This window comes from Pagrus pagrus (assembly GCF_965226575.1).
Source record: "Pagrus pagrus genome assembly, chromosome: 6".
NCBI classification, from domain to species: Eukaryota; Metazoa; Chordata; class Actinopteri; order Spariformes; family Sparidae; genus Pagrus; species Pagrus pagrus.
Genome location: NC_140190.1, coordinates 8844541 through 8857642, shown reverse-complemented (window position 1 = coordinate 8857642; position 13102 = coordinate 8844541). Strand labels below are relative to the sequence as shown.

General features: G+C 43.1%; 1 protein-coding gene across 1 annotated transcript; it reads left to right on the top strand.

Annotated features, from left to right (window-relative positions):
- The first annotated feature begins 2149 nt into the window (after positions 1 to 2149).
- On the top strand, positions 2150 to 13079 carry LOC311258222 (uncharacterized protein). Its single transcript, XM_084354349.1, has 20 exons — positions 2150 to 2345; positions 2921 to 4068; positions 4152 to 4297; positions 5965 to 6165; positions 6254 to 6524; positions 6608 to 6732; positions 6953 to 6984; positions 7117 to 7151; positions 7330 to 7498; positions 8547 to 8706; positions 8794 to 8920; positions 9007 to 9041; positions 9120 to 9207; positions 9314 to 9348; positions 10254 to 10314; positions 10411 to 10482; positions 10598 to 10617; positions 10819 to 10852; positions 11187 to 11283; positions 11363 to 13079. Exons 1-19 carry the CDS (start codon positions 2337 to 2339, stop codon positions 11266 to 11268), a joined length of 2850 nt encoding a protein of 949 aa, XP_084210475.1. The 5' UTR covers positions 2150 to 2336; the 3' UTR covers positions 11269 to 11283; positions 11363 to 13079.
- The last annotated feature ends 23 nt before the right edge of the window (positions 13080 to 13102 follow it).

The following is a 13102-nucleotide window of genomic DNA, read 5'->3' as shown; positions in this document are numbered from 1 at the left end:
GCTTCAGCAGATAATATACAAACACTGTCATGACTGGATACGAGCAGCTGTAGGTGGAAAATGTGTCTTTTGTTATGGTTTGAGTTTGCAAATATTTTCCCCCACAGACGAGACCAGTGGGTTTATATTTAATAGTCAACCGAATAAACAGTTCAGCATTCCTCTCATAGAGGTGCTTCATGTCACAAGCCTTTATTCAGATCCTTTATGTAGGTAAATGTCCCACATTCAAAACCTTACTTAAGTAAAAGTTTGTAATCAGCAAAACGTACTCAAAGTATCAGAAGTAAAAGTACTCATTCTGCAGTTAACGTCCCATTTCAGCGTTTTACTATGAAATCTGATGTTTTTGGATTAATATCACTTCTGCATTGACCTGTTTGTTGTTTTTTACTGCTGCAGATGTTCAAGTTTTAGCTCATTTTAACTAGTTTTTATACTGTTGGGTAGTTTAGTCTGCAGCATCAGATTATATAAGATCATCATGTGTTTGTAGCATTGCTGTCCTGTGAGAAACACGCATGTTTAAAATCAACTTTTCATGAGCTCAGAGTAACGGCCTGTTTTCAGCTTTGTTACGACGTTTTAACTAGATAATTCAAGACGGTTTTTAAATTGTTTAGTTTAAGAAGTAGGAGAATTTCATCAACCCATAAAGGAAAGATATGAAATATTGTGATGCCAATCTAAAAAAGTAACTAGTGACTTAAGCTGTTAGACGAGTGAAGTGGAGCAAAAAGAGCAACGTTTTCCTCTGAGATGCAGTGGAGGAGTAAACGGGGTAACGCTTCATATTACAGGGCCGGAAATTTCATTGGAAGTAGGTGGTAATTACAGAGAAACATATTTGAAAGTTCTTTGAAATGACTCCCCAATTACCACAATAATGCCCTGAAAATGTATTTATCACCCTAATGATCTTTAATAATAATATTCTCTTATTTTCCAACAATTGGTTAATGAATAGCTGCTAATAAGTACATTTTCAGTAAACTTCCAACTGGTTAACATCTGCTGATCATTGCATTTTAATTTCTAACTAGTTTCTGTCTCATTTCCTCAGGTCAGTACATTTAATATCTAGTTGTTGACATTCATACCAATTAAACAATCAGGCTCTCTTTCTCTGTACCAACGTTGGACTGATCTGAATGGATTTCAATTTACTGACACGCAGAAATTGGGAAGAAACTAGTTGGACGTTAAGCTGCAGCTACTCACTTCAGTTTAGAGGCCTGCTGAGGGGACGATAAACAGACTAAACTAGCTGAAATTAGCTGGAAGTTTCCTGGATCACCAGCTAATTATGAACTGCTAATTGGAAGAATATAATTATTATTATTACTAAATCATGCTGGGGTAATTTGAGGTAATTATTGTGGTAACTGGGAGGTAGTTTTTAAAGGTATGTAAAATATGGCACTTGGTAATTACCACCTGTAAAATGAAATGTTACCCAAAGTGGAAATACTGTACAAGAGCCTCAATGTGTGTGTGTGTGTGTGTGTGTGTGTGTGTGTGTGTGTGTGTGTGTGTGTGAGGTCTGAGGTGAGTCCTGACACACCTGTCAGTACAGGCTCAGGTTGGCACTGAGACAAAATATCCTCAGAGCTGTCACATGAAGGCTGTGTGCCTGTCTGTAGCATGTGTGTGTGTGTGTGTGTGTGTGTGTGTATAATGTCGTATAACAAATGGCTGCTTAAATACTTGAGTCATTTGTGTAACCGAGCTGGAATGTTGATCGACCTCTTGTGTTTCCTTTTTCCTCTGTTTACCTTCAACATTCAGCTCCAGCTCCAGACAACAGAGCGCGTATGTAATGATATATATATATATCACCTGGAGACCACATCTCCTCACTACAACAACAGCAGGTGCTTCAGCCTGGATAAAAAGAAAAACCTCACAGTGGACATTAAACACTTTTCTGAACAACAGCTCCAGGTTTCATGACAGTGACTCACATTCACGTGTACGCGCGGTGCCAGCCGAGCGACATTCCTGAAGGATAAAAAAAAAAAATCCAAGAGCTGTTGAGAGTCAGTCAGTGTGTTGCGTTAAATGCTCAGACCCGTTTGACGAGACGAACTGTCTTTTAAAGATGAGTGTGAGTATTCCTACGCAGCCTCATTCCTGCGCCGAGGCCGTCTCCTGTGCGCATGGGACGCGAACTTCTGTCGATCGGAGCGGAGGAGACGCGCGCACAGGTCGATAAAAGTTTTTGTTACAGGTGTTTTTTTATGGGACACACGATGAGAGGCTGAAGAAGAGACTCGCTGGAGTTAAACTCACCTGACCAGAGAGGATTTTGTAGTTTCGGTGGATAATTCGCAACAATGGATCAGGTAGGGTGATCTCTTTAAATCCGCCTCAGAGAGTTTCTGACGACCATTTAATACATGAGACTGACGCTATATTCAGTTATTATGGCATTTGATGTTGTGTTAACAGGTCTAGATCTGCTTCCGGTCAAAATGACTTTATATATTTCTATATTTATCTTTACTGAGTCTGAATCTGTGTAGACTATTTGTCCAGCAACTACATTTATTATACACATTTCACATTTGTCTTGTGTCAAGTGTGTGTGTGTGTGTGTGTGTGTGTGTGTGTGTGTGTGTGTGTGTGTGTGTGTGTGTGTGCGGGCGGGCGTGTGCTGAAACTCTCCTGAGCAGTACAAATCAGGTCCGCCTACTTTCTTAATTCAGCCTCACAAAGAGACTAATAGATATGCAAACAGAGTAAAAACACACCATTCATTGCTGTGAAAGGTGAGAAATGTCATGATTTCATTCTTCACATTCGTCTTTAACAGCAGCTGACATTTTTACGATCTCAGACAACAGGTGAACATCTAAAGTCTGTATTTGCCTGATAGCATTGTACCTCAGGCTGTTTCATAGTTTGATCCTTTCACCAGGACGACCGAATGGACTTTAGGGCCCTGAGGGCCAAGTTCCAGGAAGAAGAACTGCTCCTGAAGCAACCCAAGATCAAACCTGCTCTCCCAGAGAAACCAAAGGTGGTTCCTCCTCCCCAGAGCCCCACTCACTACCTCCCTGCAGGAGCACGCCCCTCCCTGCTCACCTCCATCAACCAGACCCTGGACGGGAAGACCGTGATGGCACCCAGAGTGGTCTTCAAGGATGAGAAGAAGGAGAGCAAGAAGCCTCTGCTCCAGACCAGCATGAAGGGAAAAGACAAGAGTGAGGGGAAGCTGAAAAAAAGCAAAGACAAGACTAAAGGAAGCAAAGAGAAGCTTGTTGAGGAACAGTCGGATCAGAAGCAGAAGAAAGAGAACGGTAAGAAGTTCAATTTGGTGCTCCCTGGAGCACACAAGGAGAGCACCGCGGAGCTGGTGCCGGCCATGGCTCCACCTAAAGCCACAGCAACAAAGAAGGGCTTCCTGGCTTTCAGGAAGTCAAAAAAAGAAGCAGTGGAGGTCCTGGCTGACCCCATCCTGGACAGCCCCAGCTCAGAGGCTCCCGGACCAGCTCCACTCATCCCGGTGCCTTCTGACTTTGGTGACTCACCAACAGAGCCTAAAGTCTCTGCACCGAAGGCCCTTCTACCAAACATCCCCATCTTACCTGACAACAGTGCTACAGTGGAAATCACCCCGCCCTCCACTATCCCTGCCTCTCCCGACTTCACCCCACCCCCCGCCTTTATCCCTGACATCCCAACTCCTGACGTCCCCACCCCAGAGAGTGAAACCCCGCTGGAGATAGAAACTCCCGCCCTGCCCGTTTCCAGGCCTGCCAGCCAGAATGAAATCGGTCCGCCTAGTGCCGTCCCGACCCCTCCTCCGGCCTCCACTCCCTCTCCATCACCTCCTGAGCCCGAGCTGGCAGCTGACGCCTGTATGGAGGCTGTAAACATAATCCCAGTAGAGAAGCCCCCTTCTCCTGTTGTAGATCCTCCATCTATTCCTCCTTCTCCTGAGCGTCCGATCTCAGCGCTCACAGCCCTGGAGAGGGCGGAGGACATGATCCCCGGGAAAAAGACTCCACCGTGTGACCAGAGGATCTTCAATGCTCTGGAAAAGGCACGCAGGAAGACCACCAGGTAATTGAGCTCTATTGATACATTTTCAGTGGATTTTTACCATTTAAACCAGAACATCTTACAAGTATTTCATCTGTTTTCAGCCCGCGGACAAGCCTCGCCTCATCCTACTCCGTGACCCCACCTCCAGAGGAGTTTCCCCCTATCCCAGAGCTCCCACCCATTGATTACGAGGATCGAGGAGGAACCGCCCTCCCAAAACCGGCACAAATGAATGGATTTGACGACCGTAAGTCTGGACTGATCAGTTCTCCTCCTCTCCTCGCTGCTTCTTGCTTTCTTGCGGACTTGCAGTATTTTTTGGATGCTCTTTTCCTGTTTACACGATGGACGCAGCAGCATATCCCATCAACAGGTCACCAGGTACATACTCTGCAGCTGCAGAGCATCATTTGTTAGTGTAGCAGTACAGAAAACGTGGTATGTAGAGTGTTTAAGATGGTTTGTGCCACAGGGCTGCCTCAGGTGTTGGTCTGGATACGCAGCGAGAACAGTCCTGTCATTCCTCTCTAGTGCCAGAAACAACTGAGCAGCAGGCAGGGCAGAGCTGCTGAGGTATGTCAGCAATGACAGAGAGGAGGAGCGCGTCCATCATTATGACAGAGCTGCGCTGACAAACACTTTAATGTCTGTTAAACTGACAATGCGTTCAATGAGAAGTGAGTCTGCTGCTGTGTTGACACTGACCTCATTTTCACAGAGCCCCTTAATTGTGCATGGCGGAGTGAAACAATCTAATGTCATCTATCATTTCATTCAGGCTCTTGTCACATATTATAGTGAAGTAAGATGCTTGTGTATTAATGATAAATGTCGACAGAGATATCGTTTTTAACACTGTGACCTAAATATTTCAAGATGACTCTTTAAGACTCCAAATTATTGTCCTGTTAGTTTGAAAGATCTTTTTAAGAACAGTTTAATCTGAATACAGTTTGGACCAGGTGTATTTTTTGCATTGTAAGGAAGAAAAGAAGTCAAATTGAATTATATCCCACCTCTCCAGAGTGAGAGCTGTACAAGCACTTTAGATTAAAAGTGTCTTCAGGACCAGTACAAAGAAGACTTCACTGTATTTTTGAAGCGTGCTCTGCTCTGCTGTACGTTTCTTCAGACGCTGTGCTGATTTTTCACTTGTAATTACATTTTCTCCGCTCTGCTGAGTTATATCACAACAACTTCGACAGTGTGTTTGACTGGTTTGGTGTCCTCACAAATCAAATCCTTCAACTCGGCTTGCTCTCGCCTTTCTGTTTGAAAACTTCCTTTGGGTGTTTCAGCTGATGTTTGTCATGTCGTACTGTTTTTACTGCAAGTCTACAGTGAAAACAATGTATTGAGTTTTAAAGGAGACATATTATGCTAAATGTCAGGTTCATAATGTTATTCTGGGTCACTACTGGAACAGGTTTACATGCTTTAATGCTTCAAAAACACATCCGTTTACTCATAGTGCTGCAGCTCTGTATTCCCCCTCTGTTTTAGCTCCTGTCTCTTTAAGGCCCCACCTCCTGAATACTAAGTCTGCTCTGATTGGTCAACTCACACATGCCTGACCCAGCACCAATGACAACAGAGCAAATGTGTTAAACTCTTAATATATATATATTAATATAAGTGTCAAACTAGTAAATTACGTAAGCGTGTGATTCTGTGACGAAGTGTGATGTCACAAAGTCACAGAATTGAAGGCGGGGCTACTGACGAGGCGTTTCAGGAGCAGTGTTTTCTGTAGGAGAGGGGAGTGTCTGTTGGCGTGGACTTTGACCTTTAACATGCACAAAAACATATAAAGCACTGAAGGGAAGGAAAAAGCACAACGTGTCTCCTTTAATATAAGACTATCTGACAAACTAGCCAAAGGCTCATGTATTAACATGATGTAATTCTTTGCAGGGCAATCCTCTCCAGTGTTGGCAGGTATCACTGAGGAGGGGTCCGACCCTGTCCCAGAGCTGTTGGTGGTTCCACCTCCTCCTCCCAGGAAGGTCCTCCCAGACCCTGAGTCTCTGGGTCCTGCTCCAGAGAAGCCGGACAGACCGTCGTCTGTCAACCTGAGTGAATTCACTGCTCCTGCTCCTCCTGTGGAAGATAACGGTGCGGTCACCACTGTCACACTCACAGTCAACTTTGTGAAACCAGCCTGAAACAGCCTCCCTAATGTCACTCTCCCGTTGTGTTACAGAGATCCCCGCTCCTCTTGAGTTCTCAGAGACTGACACCACGGACGTCCCAGAGTTTGACGACGTGGCTTCAGATGCTCATTCTCCAGATCTGCCGGCGTCCCGCTGGGGAGACGGGGAGCACACAGGTCCAGATACTCCAGATGAACAGGACCTGCCGGATTATTACAGTAATGGGATATTTACGCCAGGAGCTGAGGTCCCTGCCGCACAAGATACTCCACAACCAGAAACCTCCTTGTCTATGTCTCAGGAATCTCTACCACAAGCAGAGTAAGACACATGAACAAGTCGACTCTCTTTGCTTTGAAATACTCGTTCATCTCTTAAGAACTTGGTTTTTGATCCTCATCCAGGCTCCAAGCTCCAGTCAACAACGGCGTCTACGAGAGCACAGAAAATGTGTACGAGGACATGCCCGCGTTTGCCACCAAGAAGAAAGGAAAGACTGAGGGAAAGAAACGCAAAGGCCCACCAAAGAGTCAGTCAACACACGAGCAATGAGAGATTAGACTTCTGAACAGCAGATATAATCACATCAGTCGTAACACATCATAACATGTATATTGATAAGATATCTAAAGCACTTATCATTACAAACACATAATGTCCACTGTGTTTGGCATGAAGTGTGACATTGAGTTCAAAAGTTGGATTTCTTTAAATAATTTTGTGTCTTTTACATAATGTGTTTCCCACAGATCCATATGCTGCTGAGGCACCACCGCTAACAGTAAGTAGCTTTGTGAGAACTGAATCACTTTTCAAATTAAAAACATATTCTCCTTCATGAAAAGCGACAAGATTCTCTGAGACGATTTTGCACAAAACAAATCGAGCCTTATCTCTCTGTCGCTGTTTACAGATCGAAGAGAAAATCAAGACGGGCAGGTTCGGCAAGTAAGGCCTTATTTTTTTTGACCCACTTCTCTTTTCATCTCGTCTATCCCCCAGAGACTGATAGCGATGAGAGACTTCGGTCACCCTTTGTTTTCCTCGTAATCTCCTCTGCCATTTAAATATCCAGCGAGGAGTCCCTTTCAAACGACGACCGTGTCGCTCTTTCTCTCTTCTGCAGGATCGACAAGAAAGCGGCTGCGGAGGGGCCCGACGAGAAGGAGCTGAAAAAGAAAGAGAAGCAGCGCCTGGAGAAGGAGAAGAAGGAGCTGAAGGAGAAACAGGAGAGGGAAAAGAAGGAGCAAAAAGAGAGGGAAAAGAGGGAGAATGAGATGAAGAAGAAATTCAAAGTGAGTGGTGTTATTTTGACAGAGAAGGGAGGTATGGCAGGTGGAGGAGCAGCGGGGGAGGGTGGGGTATATGTCTTGGCACACAAACCTGTCAGGATTCATTCCTCCCAGTAGAAGAGTTGAGCTGAGCAACACGTGCACGCTCAAAAGGGATCTGTGTAAACACTGTTCCATTGTCGGACACTTTCTCAAAGATCCAGCGGGTCCTGCCTACGCTCGGAAAGATTTTTCTATACTAACGCCTCTGGACGTCATCACTGCAGCATGATCTGATATCGCCTTGTTGATGTTGTTCCTGCAACATCGTAATTAATGTTGATCCAGGACCGCCATTGCAGCTGACCAATCACATTTTTGTCATTTTGGGGAAAAGACTGGAAAAATACACTAAAGTTATCCATTGTAACACGTGTTACAGAACTTGTTTTCCCAAATCTAACCAAGTATTTTTGTTGCCTAAATGTAACCAAACATCGACCGAAAACTGTAAAGAAAAGGGAAAATAATAATAATAGTCAACTATAGTGTAAATATATTAAGTGCATCATATAATATGTTCCAAAAATGCTCTAAAGCCTCCTTGATAACTACTTTTCGAGGAACACAACGTTAGCGAGTTAGCATTTAGCAACTGAAGACCCAGAAGTTTTATCACTGGAGCTGGTAGAGACCAAAACCAGAGCAAAAATGAGAGTGACTATTGAAGGAATGATCAGTTGGTGAAGTATCAGTTTATTGCAAACAATGCATTGCAGACATGAAGCTGATGTCATTAAAGGACCAGTGTGTAGGATTTAGTGGCTTCTAGCAGTGAGGTTGCAGATTGCAACCAACTGAACACTCCTCGTCCCAGCCTTCCCTTCAGTGGCCGCTAAAAACTCAAAAACTGCGAAAGTCTTCTCTCTCAAGCCAGCGTTTGTTTTGTCCATTCTGGGCAACTGTAGAAACATGGTGTATATGTGAATACAACTTTTTGTGTGTAGATCCTGTGTGTATATGAGTGTAGTTGTGTGAAGGTATGGTGTTAACCTGCCGCTGTGTTTGTCAGATCACAGGACAGGAGGAAGCCATGTACGAGGCAAAGGTAACTGTGACGACTAAGGGACGCAAGCACGACCTGCCCCTCAAGAGCGGTGACAACATCAGCATCATCCGAACAACCAACTGTCCCAAAGGGAAATGGCTGGCGAGGGACAGCAGCAACAACTGTGAGTATAAGAACAGAGCAATGTGCTCACCTTAAGGGTAGCTGTGTTCATTGATAGTGGATGACTGACTGTGTGAGTTTGTTCCAGATGGGTATGTTGCAGTAAATCATGTGGAGCTGGACATCAAGGAGATGTTGGAGCTAGGGAAGAAGGCCGCCTCCAACCGCAATAGCAGCACTATCGTCGAGCCGGAGGTGACCAGCACAGGGAGCAGGTATGTGTGCATATGCAACCTCATCACTTAGACACTGTTAAGTTAAAAGGAAGACTTAAAACTGTTTTGTCTCTTTTTCTCTACAGGGCCTCAAACCACTATCCACTATCAGCAGAAAGTTGTAAGTATCCTCCTGTTCTTATTCATTATTACAGTGTATATGTGAGTTATTCTGCAGCAGTTTGATGTTGATGTTCAGTCACAGATGACAGTGAGGAGTGGACCGGTGACGAAGATGAACCTCTCTCCCCTGCCCCTGACACTGTTGATACACTAGCACTACCAATGTAAGTCCCTCTTAGCCTGAATCAATGTGGATGAGTTGTTTATATCATCTTCTGAAATCTTTGATTGGTCAGAAACTGATGACTTGTCTTGTCTTTTCCTGTGCAGGGGCCACACCAGGACACTCTCAATGCCAGATATGGGTAAGAAAATCCACTTGAAACATTTCTTCAAACAGAAAGTGACACATGTATGTGTCATGTTGTTGTCTCCACCGTGTCTTATCTCGATCGGGGTGTGTCGATACAGTAGACAAGAGATACTACAGACATCCTGCTTTTTTATCATGTCAGATGAGTTGGTGATTATTCATCATCTTTGCGTTTATCTTACCCAGCTGTTGCTTTCAAAGGTACATACAGTATATATATAGCCAGTAGAGAAATACAGTTTTCAACTTTCAAATATCTGCTTGGAAATAATAGAATAAACACCTTACAGCTACAGAACTTGTCTGAAAACCACTGAGTTTTAAAGTTTTGGTGAGTATTATTTCAGTAAAATATTCAGCGATAGTCGCCACCACTAAGCTTCTTACTACATTATACTATACACACTTTACTGTAAATTGATCAATCTACAAGTTGTAAAGTTAGAGTTAGAATAGTTTTCAACTGAAGTCGGACTAGTGAGTAGATGAGTTGACGCCATGAAGACGTTTATGTCCTCGACAACCTCTGTAGTCTCACTTAGCCCCTTGTTAGCAGCCACCTTTTGAAAGACATTTTATAACGCTTTATAGCGCTTTATAATTCAAGCGTGGGGTATTTACTGTGAAATTATCAGTGCGGTTGCCTACATTTTTGGGGGCGGCTGTTTCTCAAGTGGAACAACAATCACACCGTGTTCAAAGCGGCTGAAATCATGAAACGTACTGTCCTCTCTGTCCTGCTTGCATACTTTAAATACTGAATCACAGCCAGTGACTCATTAGATGAGAATGTTTGTGTAAACAAGAAGATAAAACTATTAAAGCAACTAATGCTGCGCAACAGTTGTGCATTATAAAAGTTCTTCATATTTACACCTTCTTCTTTCTTTTTCCAAGCGAACAAAGACCTCACCATAAACCACCAGCACAGTCAGAGTGCAGACAGCTCCAACGTCCAGTGAGTTTACCAGCATGACTCTTATAGCCGATCACACACACACACACACAAGCAGAGTGTGGACCTTCAGTATATGTGTATTTGTTCTTTCCTCAGAGCAAGACAGGAAGCACTTCAGAAGTTATCTACATTTTTCCATTCACCCAAACCTGTGGAGCCAGCTGCCAGGTAGGCATGAAACAAACCTGTGCTACTGCTGTATGCACACATGCACACATAGACACACAGACGCACACACACACATATAAGGTTTTAATTCTTGCTTTTCTCTCTTTTTTTGCAGCAATACTGAGCCAGAGACAAGTAAGTGATCGTGAATCTTAAAATATAGAAAAACTATTTAGAAGTCTTGTATGGAAATACGTTACATATGTATGATACAAAAACAATCTAATTTTGTTCAAATGATGTATCTGTAATGGTGTGCAACACGATCATTGAATTAAAAAAATCAATACATCCACCCATTTCCGTTCTAAAGCATGTGATGTGTTTCCATCTCAGGTCCTGAGCTTGTGAAGGAAGAACCAGTTCAGCTGTAAGTAAAACACACACACACACACACACACTCACAAAGAAAATTGCCTAACATGTTGTGCAACCTGTAGTCGGACACCTTTACTTCCTTTTTGCCTGGAATGCGTGGCTGAGCCTGAAAACAGCGTGCGTTCATTCTTTATGCGTTTGAGAGAAAGAGATACTTACCCACTCATTCCCCGACCAGGAAGTAAAGCTGCCGTCATATACTTTTCATTTATCAATGGTGTCATATTCATGGTCAGAATGAGGTCACCCTCCTTTGTCCCTGCTGGTTCAGTTGGCAACATGGCAGCAGCTGCAGGAATTGATTGAGTTATTTTGTTTCCCCACAGGCCTGAGGAGAGTTCAGCCCCGGACATGGACATGCTCATTTTGCCTCCTCCTGATCTGTATGCTGACTTTGGCATGGAGTAATTATCATAAAACAAGGTGAGGATGGATCGCCTGGACTCTCTCTTCACTGTGGCAGCATGATCACACTGACATGATGTTTTTCTGTTTGTAACAGGATAACAAAGAGCAGCCGGGCAGAGGAAACAGGATTTGTCTGTGGTGTTTCTCACCTACAACTGTGACAGTAACTTCATCTTCGTGACTACGACCTTACTTACCTGGTGACTGCATTCGTGGATCAGTTTGTTGAGAAAGGATTTCTGCAAACAGAACTCTTTGTGCGCTTTTTTCTGAAGCACTTGGTGTGAAACCAGCGAGGGACAGTTTGCCTGCTGGCTCTGAGTGACTTTTGACCTGCTGATCCCAGGACAGGAATTACAAACTGTTGCAGACATATACTGGCTTTTCTGGAGACTGTGACCCTGCAGGCTCTTGTATGGGATATTACACACTTCATGTGCCTTTTAAAGTTCTGGAAAATACCAACAAGTTATCAGTGTCTGAGTATTTATCTCTAGTCTACATACAGCAGTCTCATGGTTTGGATGAAATTAGTGTCCTACACACTTGTTACCAGTTTACAGTGTTGGTAGCAAAAGAGTAAGTTAATAGGAGTAGTTGATAAAACTCACAAACCAACAAAGACTTTGTCGGTTATTAGATTTGGTCATCAGCAATAACTGAAAACGTACCACACAAAGAAGTGATCCATTCTCATTAAGTTAATGTTCTGTCCTCTCTACATGTGCATCTACAGAACTGTTTACTTTGTTTTCGAGACCGCCTTCAGCATTTACCTAATATTGGTCGATTCTTTCCAAATGTTTGTATTATTGTGCCTTTTTTGTACATGAGCATCTTTTTTATACTTTTATTTACCCTCATTATTTTGTTAAAAGGACGGTTAACCCCAAAATCAAAAATAGACTACATATGTTTCCTCTTACTTGTAGTGCTGTTTATTCCTCTGGATTGTTTGTGGTGGAGTTTTTGGAGATGTCTGCCTCATCTCGAACACAACTGAACTAAATGGCACTCAGCTTGTTTTGCTCAAAGTGCCAAAAAAATAAGCACACTTGAAAATCTGTATTCTTTTAGTATCACAATGCAGAAGTAAGCATGCATCCACTTATGGACTAGAGACAAGCTAACTAATGTTACACGTCCTTCTGCGCAGTGATACAGTTGGTGGATGTGGTTCGGTAGAAAGAAAACACTTCTCACGTTAAGCTGCTCACAACAAGGTCTGTGGATTATCTTGAGTAGCCAGGTCATGGTTCCTAGACAGACATTGCTGTTGAGTTTTCCAAATCATTTTGTGCCATCTAGCTCCATTATATTAAAGATCTATAAGGCTGATATCTCCTAAACTCTGAAACTCACACGGAAATAATCCAGACGGATAAATAGCACTACACATAAGAGGAAAAATATGTCTTCATGATGTTGGGGTGAACTGTCCCTTTAATTAACATTATATATTATATTATTTTACATTAGGATAGATTAGTTTTTAACATGTTAGGTTTATATAATAATTATCTTTAATGGCGTACCAATAAACAACTAAAGATTTGTGCTGGCACCAGTTGCTGTGTGTTGGGCGTAGTTACACCTTCTGGAGGGAGGCAGCATCCATTAACGTTATTTTCTCTCTCTCGTCGTTATGGAGCGTCTGTCTGGCTGGTGTCACTTTTATGTGCCGCCTTTCTTCTGAGGTTTCCCCTCGAGCTGATCAATAATAAGTATTACAGGAAGAGAAGTAGTGTGACGATCACCTGAGGTCATTTTCATGTAAAATATTGCTGTTGACATCTAAGGGTGCATTTTTGTCTGGAGAAAAAGAAAACAAATA